General features: G+C 39.0%; 1 protein-coding gene across 2 annotated transcripts; it reads right to left on the reverse strand.

The window, feature by feature from the left end:
- Positions 1 to 142: 142 nt before the first annotated feature.
- cds2 (CDP-diacylglycerol synthase (phosphatidate cytidylyltransferase) 2) lies at positions 143 to 23,005 on the reverse strand. Of its 2 annotated transcripts, XM_061817428.1 has the most exons (14): positions 22,810 to 22,939; positions 16,528 to 16,608; positions 13,776 to 13,918; positions 13,288 to 13,384; positions 11,103 to 11,200; positions 7,950 to 8,089; positions 7,253 to 7,311; positions 5,900 to 5,982; positions 5,612 to 5,699; positions 5,425 to 5,493; positions 4,863 to 5,015; positions 3,669 to 3,788; positions 3,432 to 3,535; positions 143 to 3,051 (listed from the first exon to the last, which is right to left on the reverse strand). In XM_061817428.1, the coding sequence occupies exons 2-14, from the start codon at positions 16,603 to 16,605 to the stop codon at positions 2,916 to 2,918; spliced, it is 1,368 nt and encodes a 455-aa protein (XP_061673412.1). In that variant the 5' UTR covers positions 16,606 to 16,608; positions 22,810 to 22,939; the 3' UTR covers positions 143 to 2,915. The 2 variants fall into 2 exon arrangements, with proteins under 2 accessions (XP_061673412.1, XP_061673413.1); XM_061817429.1 differs by lacking the exon at positions 16,528 to 16,608 and having other exon boundaries at positions 22,810 to 23,005.
- Positions 23,006 to 24,361: the final 1,356 nt, after the last annotated feature.

Below are 24,361 nucleotides of genomic sequence, written 5' to 3' on the forward strand. Positions count from 1 at the left end.
TATGCTTATCTTCTGCTTTTTACTCCATCAGTGATGTTGATGTCAAGCAACATTATGGCACTGATTCTTTAAGCACAAAATAAATGCCACATCACCAAATATTCTGGAAATACGTACACAAGAGAATAAAACACATGGGCAACAACTTTGATCTTTTTATTTTCAGACAAAGGCAAAGTACACTTTAGCATCAAGAGTAAATCTCTTTCTATTGACAAATATACAACACAAAGTACACCACTGCCTAAGTATAGTAGCACATATGCAAGTTTATAGGGGAACCACAAAATGAAATTTCCTTGAAAGCGAGTGACCAATGTGAGCTTAAGAAATGTTGCGCCACTGCAATACATTCTATTAAAAGGCCCTGTTTGGCAGAATTGTCATCATGGGTCACAATGGCTTCCTGGGTCTCGCAAAAAAATTACCTTCTTATTTAATCCAGTTTAACTAGCATTTGTCTTTAGTCACCCTCTATCTGCAATAAACTGTCACTAGTGAAATGTTTCGTCTAACGTCTGTAGTGCTTCCCTCTAGTGGCCTCTACGAAAAAGACGGCATGAGACAAACTACTTGAAGACAAAAGCTGTAAACCATCCATCCACCCATTTTCTTAGCCGCTTATCCTCACAAGGGTCGCCGGAGTGCTGGAGCCTATCCCAGCTGTCAACGGGCAGGAGGCGGGAAACACCCTGAAATATTCCTGATGAAAGGGCACAAGAGCATTCAGTCTACGTGTAGCTTCCATTGGCACTGCGACAAAAAAGAGCACAGAAGAGCCACTAAAAGAGACAACAGCTCATTGCAAGAACGTAAGCACGCTTCTGCTATTGTAATAGCCTTTTCTAAATGACACAATAGTCTGAAATATCCCACAAAAAAGCTCTAAAATATGAAATGTATAATTTTGAAGGGATTTGATTTGCTTCAATAAATACTTTACAAATAAAGTTACACTTATGGCCATGTGGTTGTCAAATGGCAAGTAGGAATGACATTTTGAGTACACGCAATGCTGCCTAGTTTCAGTTTCATTACAGGAAGGAAAAAAAATACTTGTGCACGAAGATTTCAAATGACAATTTGAAATACAGCTTTAAAAAAAGATGTCTAGAGGCGATCAGTCAGAATGGGACTCATTCCCTGTCTGGATCATGTCTGACTGCACATTTATCAGTTGTTCATTGACTGGCATTGAAGAACAAAGCAACCCAAATGTGACCTGCGTGTCTCTGCAACATTTCTAACTAGTTTCTAACTAGCATGAATGAATGTGAAAAAACATAACACAGAGATCGTGACGTCAATGCGAGTTACAGCTTAGGCTCCGTTCACTGTTGTAATGGCCACAGCAACCATTGGATGTGGACCACTGCACCGCCACTGACCCATCACTTTGACTCGGGATGATGACATTGAATCCAACGCACCTCAGCACCAAACCAGTGTACAAATGTCAACTCTAATTGCAGACCTTAAGCCAGACCAAAATACTACAATTTCCAAAATCTCAGCATCATAAACTGGTAAAGACAACCATCTGGAATTTTTTGCCTGACTTCATTTGATAACACAGAGTCCAGCCAAGTTTTGCAACTCTGAAAGATCATTTTAAATGCATGGCTAATAACAGCAATCTTATTTTTGAGTTATTTGCCACAACGCTTTATTACTGGTCAAATCTCAGGAAAAAAGCAGATAAAGTAATCGTGAATGTATAATTAAGTTATAATAAACTACATTCCTGTTGCAGTTTCTCCAATTACAAAATACAAAGAATTGAAGTGGCAGTAGGCGACCCCAACATCTAAAACTGTGGAAGAATACTTAAAAATACAAACTAAAAGTCAAGTTAACTATTCAACAAAACACCTTCATTTCAGCCATCGGTTGTTTAGAAAAACCTTCACCTAACTCAGTGCCACGCACTCAGTACCTGCTCTGGAGTTCTGATCTTAGCACAGGTTCAAGCAGACTATGGCAGTGATGAAAGGATCCAAATGTTCCCTTTAAGCATTGGCAGGAGAATCACAATGGCCACTGGCGGCCAAAATAACAACGTAAAAAGACTTTGACACCTCCTGATAAAAATATCAGCACAACAAAAGTTAAATGTCCAACAAAATCAAAGCCGCTTGCGTTCTTGTGATTAAAGAACGTGTCAGTAACGACATGTGTGGTTCTTGGGCCCTCGGCACTGATTTTGAGAGGTTCTCCTCACACTAAAGATGGGATTCAAATAGCAGCATTTGGTCTTGCCAATTCATTCAGACTTTCGTTTTACATATTTTAAACAGCACATAACGCATGATGTGGTTAAGGTCGTGAAATGATGAATGGCATTGAAAAGACCATTAAATATACTTACAGTGGATGTAACAGTTATGAGCAGGTATTGACTAAATGAAAGAAACTCCCCATATAGGTGAACGTAGCTCATGAAAAAAACTGTATAAATATAAAGAATCATAACCCCAAAAAAATCTCTAAAGACAAGAAGTAAAAATACAGTGAGTGACGCAATTGATAACAGTGCATTACAAAAAAAGATGCACAATAAAATAGCAAACAAACAACTAAGGTACAAAGATAATATTGTAAATATGTAGATAGACACACAAATACTGTTTAAAAAAGTGGGAATAGATTGAAAGGTTTGGCTGGAAAGGTGTACAGTACTTGAACCGAAAACAAACGTTTGGGTAACGTGATTCATAGTATGGATGAATACAACTCATACCCACATTAAAAAAAAAATGATCCAAGGGTGCCTTTTTCTTGAGTTGATCTTCCTTTTTTTTTTTTTTTTTTTTTTTTGGCTCACTGAAAAGCATTGGGAGTCTCCCACAGCAGGAAAGCAGCGAGCCTCCATGTGCCTCCGTCCGCCGCAAAGCCCACCCCGGCCGTGGACAACTCTAGGCTGCTGCCTGGTCCAGCGCGGGCAACAAGCCCTTCTCTGTGAGGTGAGCCTTCAGAGAATTGAAGATGAACAGCTGCTGGTCTGCACGGAGGGCCAGGAGCTGCTGGACAACCTTGCTGGGGTTGGGGCCTCTGAGGGGGAAGAAAAATCATGCACAAAAGGCCGTGCCAAACTCAGCCCAAAGCAATAAAAGTATCACTTTTACGACACATCTTGGTGCTGAGGAACTATGTTTAAGTGCGTGGAGGAGTTTCATTTAGACCACCAGGGGTCTCAAACGAAACCTTGTTCGTGCGGCTCTCAAGCTTTACATGAATGGCACTTTTATAGTGTCACCATCTTGTGGTATTGATAGTCAAATAAAAAGCATTGTTATGGGAAGGGGCGGGGTGAATCAATTACTCACAAACTTCACTATTTGCAGCAGTGCTCAGTCCTGATTCCCTGTAGTTTAGCCTTTGTCAAGGCTTCTCATGATCATACTTTGAAACAAATATTTCATAGTGTTTACCTGATGAAACTTGCAATGTAGACATTTACAAATGTGGCCATGAGGTACTGGCAGTCAAATCGGTCCATTATGCCACCATGGCCAGGAATAGTGTTGGCAAAATCCTGAAAAATAGGACATTTATTGCACCTTACCTTACAATGGCCCTTCACAGAATTTGAATGCTCACTTTCCAGTAAACGCCATGTTGCGAGCCAAGCCCAATCAATCCAAAGCCGTGCTAACATGCTAGGGTACCTTTATCTTAAAGGCCCTCTTGAAGCCACTGGCAAAGAAACCACCAAAGGGTCCAACGATTGAGGCAAATGTGGACAGAGCAATGCTGTGGATCTGGAATGGATAGAGACGAACTGTGGTCTGCAGACACAAAGTGGTACAAGATTAGTCAACAATGCTACGCCTTCAGAGAGTCTCCGGTAAGAAGCGCCATCATTGAATTTGTTTCGTCATTCTGATTTATTAGAACAACAGCCGGAGGACAATCTGCCCAAGACCCTAAAAACGCACCAACAGTTTTCACGTTTTTCGTAAATGAAAATTAGCAATGTACTGTATAGAAGACTCATTTAACCAGCATCATGGCCGTGTTCTGTTTTTCTCTCATCTTGATGCAGTAAAATCAATAAATACTGTACAGGCCGGCTGGCTGGGAACATCTGCTTCTATAGGCTGCTAGTTAGCAGTAGCTGTCTAGCCCAATCATCTGCCACGATGTGTTGAATAAATGTTGGATATCTTTATCCAATCTATCTGCCGGGGTCAAAGGCTCCTACAAACATCCTCAGCCACAGCCAGCGGATGCCTCGTCCCGCAGAAAGAACGGCTCAGTGATCCATGAAATCAGCTACAGTAATGAACTCGATGTGAATGTGTAGTAAGTCAAAATGGTGGTGGACAACAAAAAAAGAAAGTTTCACCCCATTGCAGTTCTTATCAGAATAAAATGTGTACTTTGTAAATATTTAATTGAATAATTAATTAACTAATAAAACATAAGACAATGTAAAAAAACATACCTGTATTTATCAAGTTTCATTACTGTAGGCTTTGTAGTTTTTGTGTGTTGGATGTACTTTCAAGGCTCTTGTTTTATATTTGTGTGCTTCAGTGTCTACCCTGTTCGGTTACCAGCTGAAAGTGACATGCCATCATGACTGGGGCCCTCCTGGCCTGAAGGCATTACAGCACCTTTTAATTGTATCTGTGTACTGTGTATCTCAAGATTGTTCAGAAGTCTAATTTTGGCTCACAACACAAAACAATAAAATTCAAGACCTGTAACTTGAAAAAATAAATACTTATAAGTCTGAACACAATTAAGATTAGGATTGTGGCAAAACGTGCTCCTTAAAGTCTGAGGGTTTGGTGTTTGAGACTTCTTTTTCTTTTTCAGCCGTCTTTATTTTGGTAGTACAAATGTTGTGGACTTACCCATCCAGTGAAAGTCTCCAGGATGCTGGGAAGCGTGTAGTCCTGAAGCTGGAACAGTTCAGGCGGCTCGCAGTCCACCTGGAAACTGTTGGAATCGTTGTTGAACTCTACCGGACACACGAAGTAGCGGTAACCTGCCATCACGTAGGAAAGCTGCGAGGAATATCAAAGGCTTCAAATTACTTCCCAATCGATCAACTGATCTTCTAGCCATTTACAATTATTTTTAATTCAATTACACAAATACGAGTTTTCTGAAAAATTGTCTCTCAACTGATAAACAAGCTGCAGTGTCTTTAAACTCCACCTAAGTTACATTTCCACTCCTGCTGGTGTCACAAATCAAAAATGCCCAAAAATGTATGAAATGCAACAGATATTTTGGTAACTTGAAGCAAAGTAGTCTGATTTCTAAGAAAAACTGTGCTTTCTCAATAGGAATTACTGATGATAATGGATGCTCCATGTCAGGTTTCAAACAGAGATACATTGGGCAATTATTTCCAGTTGTCTACAAAGGCTAAAATGAATAAATAAATAAAATTAAAAAAATATACATCACCATGATGCCAAACAAAATGGTAGCAAAGAATCCACCGATGAATCCCTCCCATGTCTTCTTTGGCGACAGCTGGAGGGGATGTAGTGAAAGTGTGTAGAATAGCTTATGAGTACATTGGTAACACTACTTGTTTAGCATAAAACAAACAAACAAACAAAACTCTGCAAAGTGTGTTCAGTTGACCAACCTTAATGAGAGGGGTGCGCCCGAAGAAGAAACCAAACATGTAGGCCATAATATCATTGCAGATCACACAGGAAATTGGCACAATAAACCTATGGACAAAAGAATGATGAGAATAAAACGTCTGTTGAAATTCAATACAAATCCTGCAATGGTTCCACGTCCACCTTTTCTCTAATACTAGATGTCGGACTGATTCTAAAGCGACAAATCAAAACATCTTCAAGGCGTCCCTTTTTCTGTTCATTCAACTCAACTAGTACAGGGCAGTAGAGGAGGACTGCATACGTACCAAATCATTCCTTCAAACAGGTTGTGAATGATGAGATGAGACTGAGTCACCACAATCAGCAAAGTCACATGAGTCCACCCAAACTGGAGGAAGAAAAACAAAGAGGTTTGCGACATACTCTTTACTTTGCATGAACCCACTCCAACCGGGTCCAAATACTGATACAGACAGAATGTGCACACCGACGTTAGATTTCATATTGTAATTCGATAAGCCCACAATAATCTTGGCCTTTTTTTTTTTTTTTTTTTTTTTTTTTTTTTTTTTTTTTTTTTTTTAGGTACAATTATATTTGAAACAGGACTTTAAAACACCGTACAGTGCAACCTCAATAAAATGGTCCCCGACACAATAGATATCGGCTAAAATTGACCCTCACAGTTTCCATTTGTCACTTAACCTGTCGTGAATATTGTGTGTTAGTTCCATAACTGGCCGCTATTCTTCACTTGCAGGCAAAGAATGGAACCGATGCATTTCTGGGACACAGATACTGTCCAATATGACTGCATCCAATTCCAAAAGTGGTGTATTCCTTGCCTACGTGGCGGCCATGTTGAATGGGGGGCACTGACGTGGCGGCCATGTTGAATGGGGGGCACTGACGTGGCGGCCATGTCATAATGGTTATAGTACATTGTCAATTGAGTGCAGTACAGAAAGAGCGCAGCATTTCTCCAATGTTATCTCAGAGTAATACAAAACACAAATCTCTGGATTTCGCTACATTTTTTGTCAAGCCATTTGTCAATGGCAACGGATCTGGAACTCTGAACCATACTAACATCTGTGATGATGTATGTGTGGCATGGTTCGAGCTGCCAGCATTCAAGGACTACAAAAGAGTTTATAAAGTCAGCGACAGCGACCCCCCCAAACCAAGGACAGACGAGCAACAAATTATCATTCTGAACCCAAAGCAAATTTAAAAAAAAAACCAAAAAACAAAAACTAATAAATTCAAATTCTCTCACACACACACACGCACACCCACTCGCACAATCACACACACACGCACGCACACACACACGCACGCACACACACACACACACACACACACACACACACACACACACACACACCGGAGGAGAACACTTAAATTATATTACCATAGAGGAGAAGCTCAAAGCTCCACATTAAAAAAAACTAAAGAAATGCTGGAAATGACTGAATGGCTGTTGATGAGGACAGGCATGGTGTTCGGTTTGGTTTCAGTGACATGACAGCTTGTCAGTGATTTCTGGGACAGCCACTTCCCCATGCCTCCAAGAACCCATCCCCCCTCTTGCAGGCCTCATTAATAACCCAGCGTGCCTAAAGCCAAAAAGCTAAGAAGAACCGAATGCTACTTACCATGTAGAACTGAAGGCGGTAGTGCTTCTTCACCAAACTCAGCACAAACATGCAGAAACCTAAAGTGTGAACACGGTCATTAATGCAATGCCCATGAGAGGCAGATTAAATGGATCAGAATTCAGGGCATCTTCAAAGAAACTGACCAATTTGAGTTTCACCTGAGCTACTGTAAAACCCAATGGTGATATGCAGCAGTGTGTCTCAAGGTCACTCAATTCTATTAATAGTTCAAGGGCTAAAGAGAAGGTGTCCTTGTAGATTATATTGGAAATACAATTGTCTCTTATCATTTATATTAAAATTGGCCAGCTTCTAAGGGTCCTCACCCCCCTCCCCTCCCTTAGCCTCAAAGCCTCAATGGAAGAAGAGAAAAGAAAGCAAGACTTCCAGTTGATCTAATACAAGGGTGTATTTTGGAACTTCTTTAAAATGGGAATCCATGTGTGTCACCTTCAGAGTACACTCATAACAACTAAAAGACACTTTCTCATATGAGTACAGTATTTTATGAACAAAATTATAATATGGTAAATGTCAGTCCAAAAAAAAGCTATACAAGTGATTGCTAACCTATTCAAAACTGGGCAGCCCCCACAAAATTTCTATATCCTGTCTGTATGCTTCAGAAATGTTGGTGGTTGCACTCCATTAACATGACATTGAAATGAATTTGATGGATTGTCAAGTTTTGTACCTGTGAGGTAGAGGGCAAAGGAGATAAAACGATGGTATTTGCTGAGGATGCGAAGAGGTTCTTCCCTTTGGACCAGGGTGAAGAAGTAATCTGTGACAGTCTCACCATAGAAGAAGTAATTGACGCAGAGCAGGAAGTACCTGTCAGGTAGAGCAGCGATACACCAATCTCAAGATCTTATGAAGGCAGCATGCTTTCAAGTATGGCTAGAGAAAGAAAATGCAAAGCATTGTGCTTAAAGGGAAGATATTGGATTCTGATCTTGGATTCAGGAGAGAAAGTTTTTGTCATTGGAAATACTTCACCAGAAGACTAAGAATTAATTTTGCAAGTAAGGAGTTTCCATTTTTCATGGTACGACAAGCCATGATGGTGTTATATCTACGAGTAGACTATGAACTAACATCACAAGGAGGACAGATCTCAACCTTTCTAGACTGTAGTACATACAGTATGTCACTGCAGCATTTCCCACATTTGCCCTTATTTGTGGTGGGCCACCCCAAATAGATTTAGCCTTTTGCTGTGTGGAATTTGTGCTGAAATGTGCTCCTTTTGTTCGTCTTTCTGATACAACACTGAAAATACAGTCCCTCAAATTACTGAAGTATCAAAGGGCTCAATATTTCATTTTGGGAATTGATTTTCTGGTATCAGTCCCATTGACATTTCAGACAATAGCGATCCTTCATTGTGGCAGTGAAGCTGTTCCAGCCGGCGTAATACTGTCCTGTCACAGCACTCCGTAATGGTTTTGTTTGTATTTGTGTGTATTTGTGTGGGGAAAAGCCACTGCATGTTGGGCAAAGTACACGTAGTCTTCAGAACCTTTTCGGTTTAGATGAAACAGCGAAGATTATAACAAGTAGCAAACCAGAGCAACAGGACACAGCACTGCAAATCCCCATGTACTTCAATTTTGTTTATGCCTTTGTCCACAATTATACTGTTAAAAGTTATGGAAATAACTGTTGTGAAACATACAGTAAGCGTATATTATGTAACTATGAGGGACTATGCTAACCCACTTTATACTGCCATGGGACTCAAACTCTAAACCCACAAGTTCATTTGAAAAAGTTCCAAAAGTAATATTTATAGTGCCTTGTGAAAGTATTCGGCCCCCTTGAACTTTTCAACATTTCGCCACATTTCAGGCTTCAAACATAAAGATATATATATATTTTTTGTCAAGAATCAACAAGTGGGACACAATCATGAAGTGAAACGAAATTTATTGGATATTTTATACTTTTTTAACAAATAAAAAACTGAAAAGTGGGGTGTGCTATATTATTCGGCATCTTTACTTTCAGTGCAGCAAACTCACTCCAGAAGTTCAGTGAGGATCTCTGAATGATTCATTGTTGACTGATGATAATAAATAGAATTCACCTGTGTGTAATCAAGTCTCTGTATAAATGAACCTGCTCTGTGATAGTCTCAGGGTTCCGTTTAATGTGCATATGTAGTCAAATGAGTGTTTCCGAGCATCACGAAAACCAAGGAACACACTAGGCAGGTCCGAGATACTGTTGTGTTGAGTTTTAAGCAGGATTTGGATACAAAAAGATTTCCCCAGCTTTAAACATCTCAAGGAGCACTGTACATGCAATCATATTGAAATGGAAGGAGTATGAGACCACTGAAAATCTACCAAGACCCGGTCGTCCCTCTAAACTTTCATCCCGAAAAAGGAGAAGACTGATCAGAGATGCACACAAGAGGCTCACGATCACACTGGGTGAACTGAAGAGATCTACAGCTGAGGTGGGAGAGTCTGTTATTTGTTTTGAATCTACAATGATTCAAAACATAAAGCCAAACCTACAACGGAATGGTTCACAAATAAACGTATCCAGGTGTTAGAATGGCCAAGTCAAAGTCCAGTCCTAAATCCAATCGAGAATCTGTGGGCAGAGCTTAAGACTGCTGTTCACAAACGCTCTCCATCTTACATCAAAGAGCTCGAGCTGTTTTGCAAGGAAGAATGGGCAAGAATTTCAGTCTCTCGACGAGCAAATCTGATAGAGACATACCCCAAGCGACTTCCAGCTGTAATTGCAGCAAAAGGTGGCGGTACAAAGTATTAATGCAAGGGGGCCAAATAATATTGCACACCCCACTTTTCAGTCTATTTGTTAAAAAGGCTTAAAATATACACCAAATTTTATTCCACTTAACAATTGTGTCCCACTTGTTGTTGATTCTTGACAAAAAAATTTCATTTTATATGTTTATGATTGAAGCCTGAGGACATGAGGACAGTGGGCGTTAGAGAGGAAGATGCATGAGATAGGCTTAGATGAAAAAAAATGACACGCTGTGGCGACCCCGAACGGGACAAGCCTAAAGGAAAAGAAGAAGAAGATCTTTATGTTTGAAGTCTGAAATGTGGCAAAAGGTTGAAAGGTTCAAGGGGGCCGAATACTTTAACAAGGCACTGTACTTGTAATTGTTTTCACGGTACTGCATGTTTTGAAAACAACTAGTGTATACTGTAACCTAAAATCAAGCTCTGCTCGTTTGTTAACACAAGGATGCCATTTGTTATGCTTTATCTGAACATATTTCCATTATTTCTCTTGAAATTAAATAAAAGAAATGACCTGTTTAGTCAGCCACTGTTTGTATCGGACTAGCTTCATAGTCACACTAAAATATTTTGCGGGCATGACTCAAGTTGCTGTCAATCTCAAAGCGACGCTATACCAATTACAGACTACTACGCACACCATGCATGGGTTGATGCTACAAATGGAAAGGCTACAGTTCTGTAGGTGTTTGATTTGAAACTATTAATTTCTTTTCATTTATTCATTTAGCCATTTTTTGCTTTCAATTAAATATTAACAATTATGATAAGATCATCGGTAAGTGTTGGTTTAACTTCAACAGCACAACCCCCCGAATACCCACCATTACAAACAAATTTAAGTTTGGGTAACACTGCCACTGCATCTGTCCTTTACTTGTTAATTAATTTAAAAACTACAACTACTCTTAATATTTAAACAAGTTCAGACAACAAACGTCAGCAAAGCTGTGAAAAAATGGACAAAATATAAAACTATGATAAGATTAAAAAAAAACCTATTTGTATACTGTACATGATACAAAATGTGATTTTGTTCTGTATGTGTAGGTCCTCACCAACTCAATGTCCTGAACCACGGCAGATGATACGAGTGGTAAACGCTGTAACCAATGGTGATGATTTCTTGGAAGCATTTGATCTGAACACACAGGACCTATACAAGGAACCAGCCAAGTACAACGGAGGGACATGGTGACCCATATTAATAGAGCATTATGAATTATTTGATCTGAAAAAGAAGAAAATCATATAAGCATTCAAATGGAATTGGGCAATGAACCCACAGTGCACTGTAAATCTAGCCATAGTCATTCGTATATCAACACCCCGATGCAAGTTAAGTAAATTGCATAAAACACAAATAAAAACAGAATACGATTATTTTTTTTAATCATTTTCAACCTCTACATTCAGTTGACTACACACAAAAGACATTAATTGTTCAGACTGAAACTTTTTTGAAAATAGTCACTCAGTTTGAATTAATATTGGTTGAAAAGGAATACCAAAGTTTATTCTTTTATTATTTACATTTTACACAATGTCAACTGGATTTGGGGTTTGCATGTTAAATCATATGCATGTCAATGGTTTATGTACAGTATCATGCAAAAAAGTATTTGAATGCAGACCTACACCAAGCCTAAACTCCAAAGTTGTAAACCTAATCACAGAGCGAATGATTATTATAGTGGGTCAATTTGTTAGCAGGATACTTTATAGATGTTATAAAGCAGTGCTTCCCAAAAATTTTGAGATGAAATTATTTTCAGTCCCCCGCCCCTCCACTCACACTTTTTCCTATGAATATGCATGTGGTTATTTTGCAATCATCAAAAATCAATCATTTAAACAACATTTCAGTGGGTGGGTGTGGGCTTGTGTGCTCAGTAGTAATATTAGCTTCATCTGCTGAGAGTAATATAATGAAAAGCATTCATGGTAGCCCGCTCAGCCCCACCCCCGGTTTGAAAACCACAACAATAAAGTCATCTGCTAACTCAAAGCAGAGACAGTACCAGATGAAAACGTCTACCTACACTTTTATCCAAATCCTAACCAAAATTGTAAATTTTAAAATGTCTCGTTTTTGTGTAATACTGTTAATTGCCTCTGTGTACCCGTCCATATGTGATGCACAAGAGCTTATTAAAACAACAGAGACAATGATGGCCAGAGACACCATATGGAGGTTTTTGCAGCTACATCGCTAAACCATGTGACTTTTTGTTTACGACGCCATATTGGTCGGCAAGCTTGGGAAGGAGACCCTTGTCTTATCACAGTGAAGAAGTTTTTAAAACCATCTGTTTTCTCCGTGTAATACAGAGTGTAATGTAATAATGGTTACCACTTGCGTGGCAGTGGCCTGTCATAATAGCCAGGATAAAACAACAAAAATGTATTTTCATCGATTTCCTGTGGAACCACAAAGAAAACAGATGTTGATTGCCGCCATAAGACGAGAGGGTTGGCAGCCTTCCAGTACCAACTGTGTTTGCAGTGATCACTTTATAGAAAGTAAGTACATCTCAGCAAGAGCTAGTAGAGTTTGTTCACATTTTATGATGTGATATTTTATAATATTACAGTACATGCTTGCAGCTTTTGAAAATGAAAATTGTAACTATTACATCTGTATCCATCTTCAATCTGGAATCAAGACAGTGTATACATAAGTGTGTAAAAAAATTACAGTATCAGTGTGAACAAAGGATCCAGCTTCTTATATAAAGATGACCATGAAGTTGTTTACAAAACCCGCAGTGAAGTATTTGTATGCATCTAAACTTTTGTAGCCTTTTAATTCCACACCGCTGTATGGGGAAGGATTATCTGTTTTATAGTTGTATATGTCTGGGTAACAGAAGTTTGGATAATTGGCAGCACTCACAACAGGAGAAAACTTCTCTATCGGAAGTCTGTATGGATTGATCACTATTGACTTGATTTTGTCCACATAACAGGTCTTTGACTGCTAATCCAGATGTTTGGGGTTGTCAGACAAAGAAAATTAATCACGGCGTTCACTTGTGCCCCCCACTATGTAGAAAAAAAAAAAAAGAAAAGAAAGCATACTAAAACAAGAAAAACCTACGCTAGCGCATCTGGATTCTTCTGCAGCTTGCCTACCAATATGGCTGCATAAACAAAGTTGCGGGGTCTCGTGACGTCACATGCAAATCCTCCATTGCTTCTATGATGTTGTTACCACAACTACTTGGTGCCGGCCGTACTTACAATCATCATAAGCACCATAGGGCCAAGGTAGATGATGAGGAAGAAGAAGGAAATCATAGCAAGTGTAAGGATCCCTCGAACCCACCAGTTCTTCCACCTGAAAGAAATGGAAACATTTTGCTTCTTGAAATAAGGACAGAAAGGACAAAAAACTTCCCAATGTAGTCAGCTTGCAGCAGAGTTTCAATCAACAAAGGTGCAGGGAAACTGAAGTTGTGTTTTTCTCTAAGAATATCCAGAAGAGCCACAAATCTCTTTATTGCAATGACTAGTCAGTCATTCAACGATGCCAACAGACGGCAGAAAGCAAGTGTCATTTTAGTTTTCTGAAGGATTCCATTTCAAAATAAAATGAGACTTTAAATAATTTATAATTGACCACCTAGGTTACCAGATTAGAGCTACATCAGTGGAAAGAATGGTACTGTTGAAGCAACAGGCACGTATTTATGTCTTCATGGCCAGTTTTGAACACAAAGTACATGCACCTTGATGAGAGTCCAGACAGGGCTTTATTTAACACCTCTGGCGTGTCATCAGGTGGCAGTGGCACGTCAGGAACCCCTGAGTCCATTTTGGGAGTGCTGTCTGACCCGCCATCTTTTTCCGACCTCGGCTCACTATCTGAACCCTAAAATGAAAACACAAAAAGAAGCAATTAAACGGTGACATACATGCTGCTCGACCTCCAAGTTCATGTAACATTTTTACAAAGTTGTGAGTTGAATGGCAAATGAGAGCTAGCTAGCTTGTCATAATACAACTGTCATGTAGGAGAAAAATTACCATTAGATGTAAATGTGAGTGCAAAGAGTTTTGTTTATACTATTGGCAGACGACCGGTTCACAGTTCACCTCACCTCCTCTCGCCCAGACAAATCGAAATTATTGTTACCCTTAGAAGGCTGAGATGACTGTGAAAATCATATGAATGTAAAGTATAATCAACTCATTTGATTACAAATCAGATTGCCATTGTATTGCCCGTTATTCTAAAACAGTGAATTTGAAATCATTCACCTCAATATTTAAATAGAGCATAAAACGTTTTGTTTTTGTTCGAAAGGGATGTGGTGGAAAAAAAATCCATTCATCTATTTTATGAAGTGCTTATCCTCACTGGAGACACAAAAGTTAATATTTGGGGATTTTGTTTTTAAATTCCAAAATGAAAAGAACGAAGTCATTTAACATGAAGCACGAAGTAAATGGATTGCATTTACTTTAGAATAGAATTTTATTGTCCCAGTCGCAGGAACACATACATTTACTTTTAATAGGAACAGTGTTGTAGATCACTTTTTTTCTTGTTGTTAGCCGGTGCATCAAAGTCTGGTGTTATATGGTCTTAGCAATTCTCTGAACAGATCAGAGGCATTCATCACTCAGCTGGGATCTTTGGATGCTTTAATGGTGTTCAACACATTAAATGTCTCTTCACACACATACAGTATGTAGAGCCAAACAAGACCAGCATCCTCTAATCCATCTACTGGACTTTTGGAAATTTGTCAGTGCTTAATGAACCATAAAACTCATCCAGTTTAAGAGCGTTTGGGAGTTAGGGGGAGTTGAACTTATATTATAAGGACAGTGTCAATCAATTCGAACAGCACTTCAGAGAACTGATGGCAGAATTCTCCTTGCAGGTTGTCCAGTGATTTCCTGCATTTTTTCATGTCTTGGGCCTCTTTCAGCGTAGTGTAGGGAAAATAAATGACTGAATATGCCAATGTTTGCCATTTGCTTTGAGAATAATAATTGGTTTAAAAGGCTCTGTTGTTTATATACATTTCAATGCACAAATTGATCTTCTTGTAGCTTCATGTTCAGCTCATTCATGTGCGTCACTATGTCCATAGCAAAAGTGAACTCACATAGCCAATTGAGGAGTCACTTACATCAGAAAAACCCTCAGCTTTCTCAAGTAGTGTCAAAAATGAGATAATCTCCTATTTGATCTCCGACACACTTTCCCCAAATTTAACAAGCGGACATTTGAGCGGTAAAGAAATCCCTGGTGATCAGCATCAGTTTCTTCAAGAAATTTAATGAACTGACAATGCCGAAGTCCTCTCACACAAATAAAGTTAAGTTATACAACTGCCTTTACTACATGGTGATGGTCCAGTACAAATTTACATAGCGCTTCCTAGTGCATGATGCAGAGTAGAAAAATTACTTCCTGCTCAGAGCTGTCCTCTTTCACCCTTGGATTTTTTATTTAGCAGCCAGATATTTTTTCCAGTCAGATTTGGCAATCTATCTGTGGTAATATTGGCGATAGTGCTACAATAATTACAATGTAAATGATTGAAACGCATGAATTTTACAACAATTATTAACGTCATGTTTCGTTATCAGTAAATAATTTTTACAAGTAATTTCCTCTGAACTCTCACCTTGTGTCTGAGCAAACACGCTAAGCCCATGAGCACCCCCTTTGACCACTGCGAGCAACATCAGACGTATGCACTGTGGTCAGATCAGTGTCATCCATTAAAGTAACATGGCTCATTCAAATATTCAGATTACAGATTTTACATTCCCATCAGAACATTTTTAAGAAAAATTTCGTGTTTTTGCAAACCTACATTGAAAATGCCAAACAAAAAAATACATTGCTAAACAAACCAAGCCAACTATGAACTATAAATTTGAAAGGTCGCTTCCAACTTTGTTTGTTTTTTTTTTTTTTTTTACCCACAATGATATCCCCGTCTGTTTGTCTAGGTGTAAAACTGAATTATTGCTTGCAGAATATCTTCAGCAATGCATGGTGAAAGCTGAATGATGCTCCCAAACAGTTAATGTTAAGGTGCCTCCTATACTTAAAATATAGAATTAGCTTTTTGTGCACTGTATTGTCTGTGCTTTTATCCTCAATCAGGCTGTACCAAGGTGGAATTTTAACTTTATACACTATCTCATCCTGTACTTTCTACTTTAGCTTCAGACCAGACTAGGCATCGTAAAAAAACGCTTACTTTCATAATCAGTTTTAACCGAATACCTGTAGCAAAAAAACGATTAACCGGTTTTAAAATTGGTACCATCGATAGTTAATTTTCTCCGCGGTAATGGGGTAGTTTGTATACAATATTGACAAACAAGCTTGTTGAATGTGGCTTTCAACAACGCACTCGTGTAAGTTAAATTTTTGTTCTTTTTTTTGTAAAAATGTTTTAATGTTAACATTCTTCTTTGGGACTTTCAGAAAGGCCATGAGAGTATACCAACAGGGAACAGCTTGCCAGGGTTGGCGGTCATCCGAGGGTGTCCAATTCTTGAGGGGTATTTCCAGCCCACGTCCAACATTCACTGTTTAAAATTTGAAAGTTGTTACAGATAATAAATTGATCTCTCATGTTCTTTATTTCTTACAATACAAGTATGTCTAGTACCTGAATACCAGCAGTATATAATCGTAAATTCGTAATAGCACACATACTATTATAAATGATTGAAGTTTTGTGTTTTGTTATTGAAATATTTCGTGAGTTCATTTTTTTTGGTTTGAAAGAATGAAGACAGCATCGCCTTAACAGTGTTTCGACATGAGAGGGGAGGTTTGTCGTAATGATCTTTTTGAGCCCGAAGATTTCTCTGAATAAATTCAGAATTAGCGATTGCATTCAGGGTGAAGCCGTTCACAGCTGCTAACATTGAGACTTCTTCGGTCATTGATTTTTTTCAGTAGATATTTTTCAATACTACACGCACCCTCAACTCTTGCATCTTTTGAGTCTTTATCATCACACAACTTAAAGCCGTGTACCTTCTCGATATGAGCAGCCATGGAGGACGTCGATCCCCCTGCACATTTGATAAGCTTTTTACATAAATTGCACTCACTTTCATCTTTCGATTCTTTACTTCTTGTAAAGTACTCACATACTTTGGAGCGTTTCCTCGATGCCATGTTTGATGTTCCTTTGATTTAACTGAATGTTAAAGTGGAAATGATATTGAAAATATAGCGCAATGTGGAATACCGGAACCGGAAGAAATTATTGGAAATTTTAACCGATTTCAAAAGTCCGATTACGGTTTTGGTTTTAAAAAAAACAAAAACCGGTTATAACCGATTAATTGTAACCGTTTGTGATCCCTAGACCAGACCTTTTATTACTTAGAGACGAAAGTGGACTTTCATGAAAATCCCTGAAAATACAAATGCGAGCACTTCGGGACTCCGGGGGCATGCCCCCCCCCCCCGGAAATTTAAAAAAAAAAAATGGATGGCTGTGGTGCATTCAAGCGAAATTTCTAAATCCTGACCCAAAAAAAAAAATTGGGCAGAAGTTCCCCAAGAGCCAAGTCCAGATTTTTTTGCCCCGTATCCCCCTATCCCTGGATAGCACAAAATCACATTTGATCAACAAGAAGTTGATCTGTAGTAATTACTGTTAACGTTTAAGTCTCAAACGTGTTACGTCACGTTGTACTGATACACTCGACCACATTGCTCACTATCTTAGATATAGATCTAATAATACTAATAGCATAATGAGTTTCCTTTAACATATATATACACACACACACACACACACACAGTCACTCACATTTGAAAAACGTACGGGTGTGGTCAGTCATCTTCGCAGATAAAGTTGCGGGTGTGATTAGGGATGGGTCTTAAAATAACTTGCTGGATTGATATTACATAACTGTAAATTAAAAATAAAATAAAGAAATACATATCTAAAATAGAAAACTAACATTTAAAACTCAGAAATGATCATTTCCAATTTCAACTGATATTAGTACAACATGATATAAAACGGTATTTAAAATTTTTCATCAATAAAAATTCTTGATCTGACGAACTTTATCTGAGGAAAAGTTAAATGCACTGGCCTGTCAAGGAATAAACAAGAACGGTCTATACTCGCAATGTTTTGAAAATGCCGAAAATTTAGTTCAACATAATCAGCGTTCGTGGCAACAAGCTAGCGATACGTTGGAACAAACATTCCTGTCAGCAATCGTGACGTATTGTTGGGGGGGGCACGCACCACGTGACTGCTGTAAATAGGAGGCCGACTTGCTAGAACACGCCTTTATGTACCCTAACCCTACCCTGCGCTCGACGTATTGGCCACACCTGAATCAAGCGACGAGGTGGATGATAGTCTGTTTTTTTTTCGTGTGTTTGTTTTTTTTTTACGCCGTCACACTGCCTCGCAATCGACGCAATGAGCATCCCTGGTGTAACAGAATTTCCATTGACATGGCTCATGATGTTGATGACTTTCGACGTAAAAGTGCTCGCATTACGTGAAGCAGTTCTGAACATGCGCTTTCGTACATGCTCCGTACATGCTTAGTACGGTTAACTTGTATTTCCTGTTTCCGGGTAAACACCGGTTGTTTTGGCTTGTTTAGTTAACAACGTTTATGAAAGAAACACGTAAATTAATGTCAAGACCACACAAAATAAGCAACGTCTTGAGAGAATGCGAGGGCAGGGGCGTTACTGTTACTAGTGTTAGTGCCTCAACTTGGCTACGCTCGTGAAAGCAAAAGAACGAACTCAAACGCATGTTCGTTCAATGTTGACAACTAATATCCGGAGTAATTTTAGGCAATTTTCCGGAACAATTCTCGTGAAAATTTAAAAATCTGGAATTCTGGGAAAATCCAGAGGACTTTAATCACTGATTACGCAAAAAAGAGAAAATCTCATCCAGTTTCACCGCTTTTTCTTCTATTATTCACATACCCTGACAATCATTAAAGCAACAGCACTGCTTTTTTTTCACTTTTACCATTATTATCAACAGTAAACACAAGCAGCATGTCTAACTCTCTTTGCTCCACGTTGCCCAGATTGTGTGCCTAACGAAAGCACTGGTGGGGTTTGTAATTATGAGCCTTTAAGAGCCTGAGGCGGGCAGAGTCAGGTAAACTAGCAGGAGACATGTGCTTCTGTGTTTAAAAAAAAAAAAAAAAAAAAAGTCAGGCTGTGGTTCACTGCTGGATCGGTTTTCATGTGCGCTGAGAAGGTGCGACAAGTGTGCAGTAGCATTGGTCTGGAATTGTTTTTTTTTTATCCATTTAAAAAGACAGAATTCCACCTATAAACGGAAAAATCACGTCTGCACCATTTTAATGGTAGAATAGTTTTATTCAATTATTAAAAACGTACTAAAAATCATGCTTTTTCTGTCAGTGGCCCTTCAAGTGAAAAAGTATTTTGAAGACCATTCTCTATTAAACACTCTGCACTTACTGTCGACTTTTCTATTACTTGACCCAATCATAGTTAAAGATGGTTTCAGAGCAGTAGGAGAGTAAAAACAGAATAGCCAAAGTCATCTTAATGTACCACGCCAACTGCACCACCTGGTGAAACCACTGTCCATTACAGGACAAGGTTAAATAACTGCAGTCATGATTTTGATGTGATTTTGGTGGTTCGGTTTAAATCTTTGAAGTGCCGAATGGAAATGAAAAAATTAGGTGGATGTGGCTCGCAGGCTGTAGTTTGCACACCCATGCTCTTCAGTCGTGAAGTCTCACAAATGATTAATGTTGTGTGTCCCAGATATTTTCCTTTTCCTTTAGAAAAGAACATGGAACTAATATTTCTTGGAATTGTATTAATGATCATTAGAAAGATGCTTAATATAGGAATGCCTTCTCAACTCACTGATAATTGCGCTTCAGCTGAACAACCATGTGTGAAAAAGTAACAGAAAAAAGAAAACTGTTCATACTGCGACTGACCCCTCGACTGCGAGTGACCAAATTAGGACTGGAATCATCAACACAGAGCAGATGGTCCACTGAAAATATGCTGTGCAACTAGCAACAAAAACGGCAGGACTCAAATAGCTAATGTCCCGATCCTAAGAACACTTATTTAAAATTGATTTTTTTTTTCTTTTTTTACAAGAAATCCTGCGAGAATTGTAAATTCTCAATTTGAAAATTCATTGCATTTCCTGTACACCATAATATTACATGCTCTTAATATGGAGAAAGACACACACAAGCAATCATTCTGTGTCTTGTGGTTCCCATGGACACAATATCCTTCTTTCAGGATCCTTGAGTTAAAAATAGCACACTGTGTCACATAAACACACCTCCATACTTCCAATTCATTATTCCTGTTAGGCTATAGTGAACTTGGCACTCCTCTGTTTTTAGGATGTCAAATGTATTTCCAAACATTAAAAAAAGAGCACCTTCTTCTAAATGATGCCACCTCTTAGATGATATATCAACACACTGTAGGCCCTTCACAAATAAAACAAATGGGGAATGAGGCTTGTGATTCAGTTTTCAAATGAGAGTTCATAAGCCAAAAATATGTCAACTGTTCTGAAATGGAAATACCTATATGTCATATAATTATTACTTAAATAAATTACAAAGATTAGTTTACATCAGTTAGATAATTTGTTGAAACTCAAATTAATTCTCGGGAATAGTTACCCTAGCTGCAAATTAGCAATGCGATTTATTTTACAACTGTGAGCAACGATTCAGATAGAGACAGTGACCAAAACAGCTTTCATATGGGTGAGAATAAGATAATTTTTTTTTTTTAATACTTAACAGGACACTGTCATAGTACTCATATTTTCGAAATTTCTTTAAAAATGTATCAACATGGTTTCAACATTAGCAATGGCATCTGTATGTCACACTAAATATTTCTGAGAAACGTGGATTAATGTCACAGTAACGTTCATTTGAATATCAACGGCTCGGATAGTTGAAATTGTGAGGAGTTAGTCTGTAAAAGCAAGAGTCATAGATTTTGGGTGGACAGATGGACATTAGCACAAATACTGGAAAATGTCCATAACACACAATGTCACAAAGGTGAAGTGTCAAAGTAAGAAATGAGTGGAATCACAGCATATGTCAATCTGTAAACACTGCATGCCCCCATGGGATGTGAGTACCATCACTAATGATGTCAACACAATCCTCAGAGTTAAATGTCCAAAAGTCGTATATTTCAGAATGTCACCGAAATACCAAGGAAATTTTGATTTGCACAAAAATCTACCAATATTACCACCATTACTGTAGATCTGTATTAATGGGAAAATGTTCATATACCCCAAAGCCAATACTACTTTACCATCATATTAATTTACTTTGGAATTTTACCCTTACATTTTTTCAAGTGACATAGCAGCTGTGCTGTTTTAATTCACGTCTGGTTTACAGTCCCTGTCTTTATTTACCTCTCGATTGTTACATATTTTACATGATGCATTTTCCTCTTCAAATACGTACTAATTTGTCACCTATTATGCGCTTTAAATTTGGCTAATTTCCGCTATAACGTAGCTCAAGCCAGGCCAATGTGACAAGTGTGCTGCTCCACACAAGCACTTATTTTGGTGTTTTGCAAAGTCATAAGTTAACAATTAGCAAGCTCTCTGTCTCGTCTTCTGTTTCATTATTAAGTAACCGTATTTGTAGACAAGACATTAAAAACTCAACTTACCCAATGTCCCCAAGAATGTTAAAATATTGCTGAAAACATTGTTTATTAAATTAGATTTTATGATGTCGAGAGTCTGTCTCTGTAACAATTTTTTTCTACTTCCACTATTTCTGATGTGGAAAAACATCACGTAGTTCTCCACAATGAACTATGTTTGACGTCAGAAATTCAAATGTATTTTTAAAAATTTTGATTTTTTTTTTTTTTTTTAAGAAAGACCAATATTTCAGAACGAGGAAGAGTTTGTCTCATGGGGGAAAAAACAGCAATACAAATATTTGACAATCTAGTGTAAGTAAAGAAGCATGAACAAATGGTACTTTGTTTTTGGTCAGGTTTACAACTCACCATGACTTCCTGATGCATTTGAAGCTTTTGCAAAGGCCTTTATCTTAGTCACAGTAGCCACATCCATCACTGCACCACGCCCCCTCCATCACCTAACCCCAAATTGACAACAAAACACATTCCCTTCCTGTGTACATGAACACTAGCTGAATTATGACGTCGTGCGTCGCAGCTACCAAACTGATGTTGCCGGGTAAACCTTGTCAGGCCCTCTTCAAGAGGCCCACGGTGGACGTCAATTTAAAAACGCCATCAAGAAATTATAATTTCTTCCTTAATAAATAGGCATGTGCTCAGCTGGCGAACAGTGAGTGACACATGTAGAACAGACCGTGCGCTCCATCTCGGACATGAAGTCATACATGGTCCCGTGTATTTCAGACGTGCAGATATATCGTGAGCTGCCTGTTGTGTGATGACGAGAGCGGTGTCAACATTCAATCGAACAGTGACGTTTGGCGGATGCGCACTACACTCGCGTGAACAGTCGGTAGGGAACAATTTGTTTTTTCGGAAAAAGAAAGCTATGCCTTTAATACAGCGGCGCTTTACATTTAGTGGGTTTCTTCAATTTTTGTATGACTTTTTCTACTAACGCGAGCCCAGTGCAAAATGAATTAGGACGATGCGAAAACTAGGTGGCTAACGAGGGTTAGCATCACAATATTGAAATGGTTGGAGCGGGTCCGAGCTAACGTTACCTTGTCTTCGGACGGCTGATGCTGTAACGTCCCCTCGGCCTCAGCGGCTCCACGGTGCCTTAGCTCTGTCATCTTCGCAAACCACGGCCGAAAGACAACAGCGATGGTCCAGTAGCTCCGTGACTCTAGGATATCCTCTGCCTGAAATTCGACACGCTTTTAGTTTACATTCAAACCCCGCCGAGTTCAGGGGAAGTGAAATTGGAACATAACTTCCGCTTTTCAAAATAAATGTTTTTTTTCAGGTACATTATATCAGCTAACTGCAAGCTCCTTAAAATGTATTCCGATACAGTTACTAGTTACCAGTTTGAATAAATGTACACAGTAACGTCATCTAAGTTTTGCCAATAGCAAATACGACAAAAGACATTCAATAAGTTACCATAGATATGGGGTTTCTTTATTATTATTATTATTATTATTATTATTGTTTTAAATAGTGGTCCAATGTAATTTTCCTTTTTAACCACCGAGTGGCAGCAAGAGTTCTTTGTAAACTTGAGCTTTTTGTGATAGCATGTCTGCAGGCGTGTGTCAGTACTTAGTAGAGCAAATATTGTACCTGTACGTAATTGCTTGTTTAAAAAAAAAGAAATAAGGAGCAGCAAGTAGGAAACTGGACATTCAACGGTTTGATATAATTTGGCATCCCGCAGCATTGTGTTAACGCATTGTTGTTGAGAGCTTGCATGGGGCTGGGTAAATTCATTCATCCATCCATCCATCCATCCATCCATCCATCCATTTTCTTTGCCGCTTATCCTCACGAGGATCACAGGAGTGCTGGAGCCTATCCCAGCTGTCAACGGGCAGGAGGCGGGGTACACCCTGAACTGGTTGCCAGCCAATCGCAGGGCACATAGAGACAAACAGTCGCACTCACAATTACACCTAGGGACAATTTAGAGTCTCCAATTAATTTGCTTGAATAGATTGCACAGAAAGTGAAGTTGCAAATTCTCTTTTCAACCCCCACCCCAAAAGAAAATGACCGAGTTATTTACTAAATTATACACAATATTCCCCCAAACTGATGGCACGATGGGGTAACTGATTAGAGAGTTGGCCTCACAGTTCTGAGGACTGGGGTTCAAATCCTGGCCCCGCCTGTGCGGAGTTTGCATGTTCTCCCCGTGCCTGTGTGGGTTTTCGGCGGGCACTCTGGTTTCCTCCCACATCCCAAAAACATGCAGCATTAATTCGGCACTCTAAATTGCCCCTAGGTGCGATTGTGAGTGTGACTGTTGGTATGATTTCTTTTATTGCTGTTTCTTGTAACTGTGGGAACATTTGTTTCATCCATCCATTATCCTCACAAGGATCAGGGAAGTGATTGAGCCTGGGCACTCTGGTTTCCTCCCATATCCCAAAAACATGCAATATTAATTGGACATTCTAAATTGCCCCCAGGTGTGATTGTCAGTACGACTGTTTGTTTTGATGTTCCCTGTGATTGGCTAGCAACCAGTTCAGGGTGTACCCCGCCTCCTGCCCGTTGATAGCTGCGATAGGCTCCGGCATTCCTGCAACCCTTGTGGGGATAAGCGGC

The sequence above is a fragment of the Syngnathoides biaculeatus genome, chromosome 4 (genome assembly GCF_019802595.1).
Source record: "Syngnathoides biaculeatus isolate LvHL_M chromosome 4, ASM1980259v1, whole genome shotgun sequence".
In the NCBI taxonomy this organism is placed as follows: domain Eukaryota; kingdom Metazoa; phylum Chordata; class Actinopteri; order Syngnathiformes; family Syngnathidae; genus Syngnathoides; species Syngnathoides biaculeatus.

What these genes read in the sequence shown, in the direction of transcription:
- cds2 (XM_061817428.1), bottom strand. Translation starts at nt 16,605, where the DNA reads ATGTTGGACGTGGGCTGGAAATACCCCTCAAGAATTGGACACCCTCGG. An exon ending in CTGTCTGGACTCTCATCAAG is followed by an intron (nt 13,385 to 13,775) that starts GTGCATGTACTT and finishes CATTTCTTTCAG; the next exon opens with GTGGAAGAACTGGTGGGTTC. An exon ending in CCATTTTGTTTGGCATCATG is followed by an intron (nt 5,016 to 5,424) that starts GTGATGTATATT and finishes TATTCCTCGCAG; the next exon opens with CTTTCCTACGTGATGGCAGG.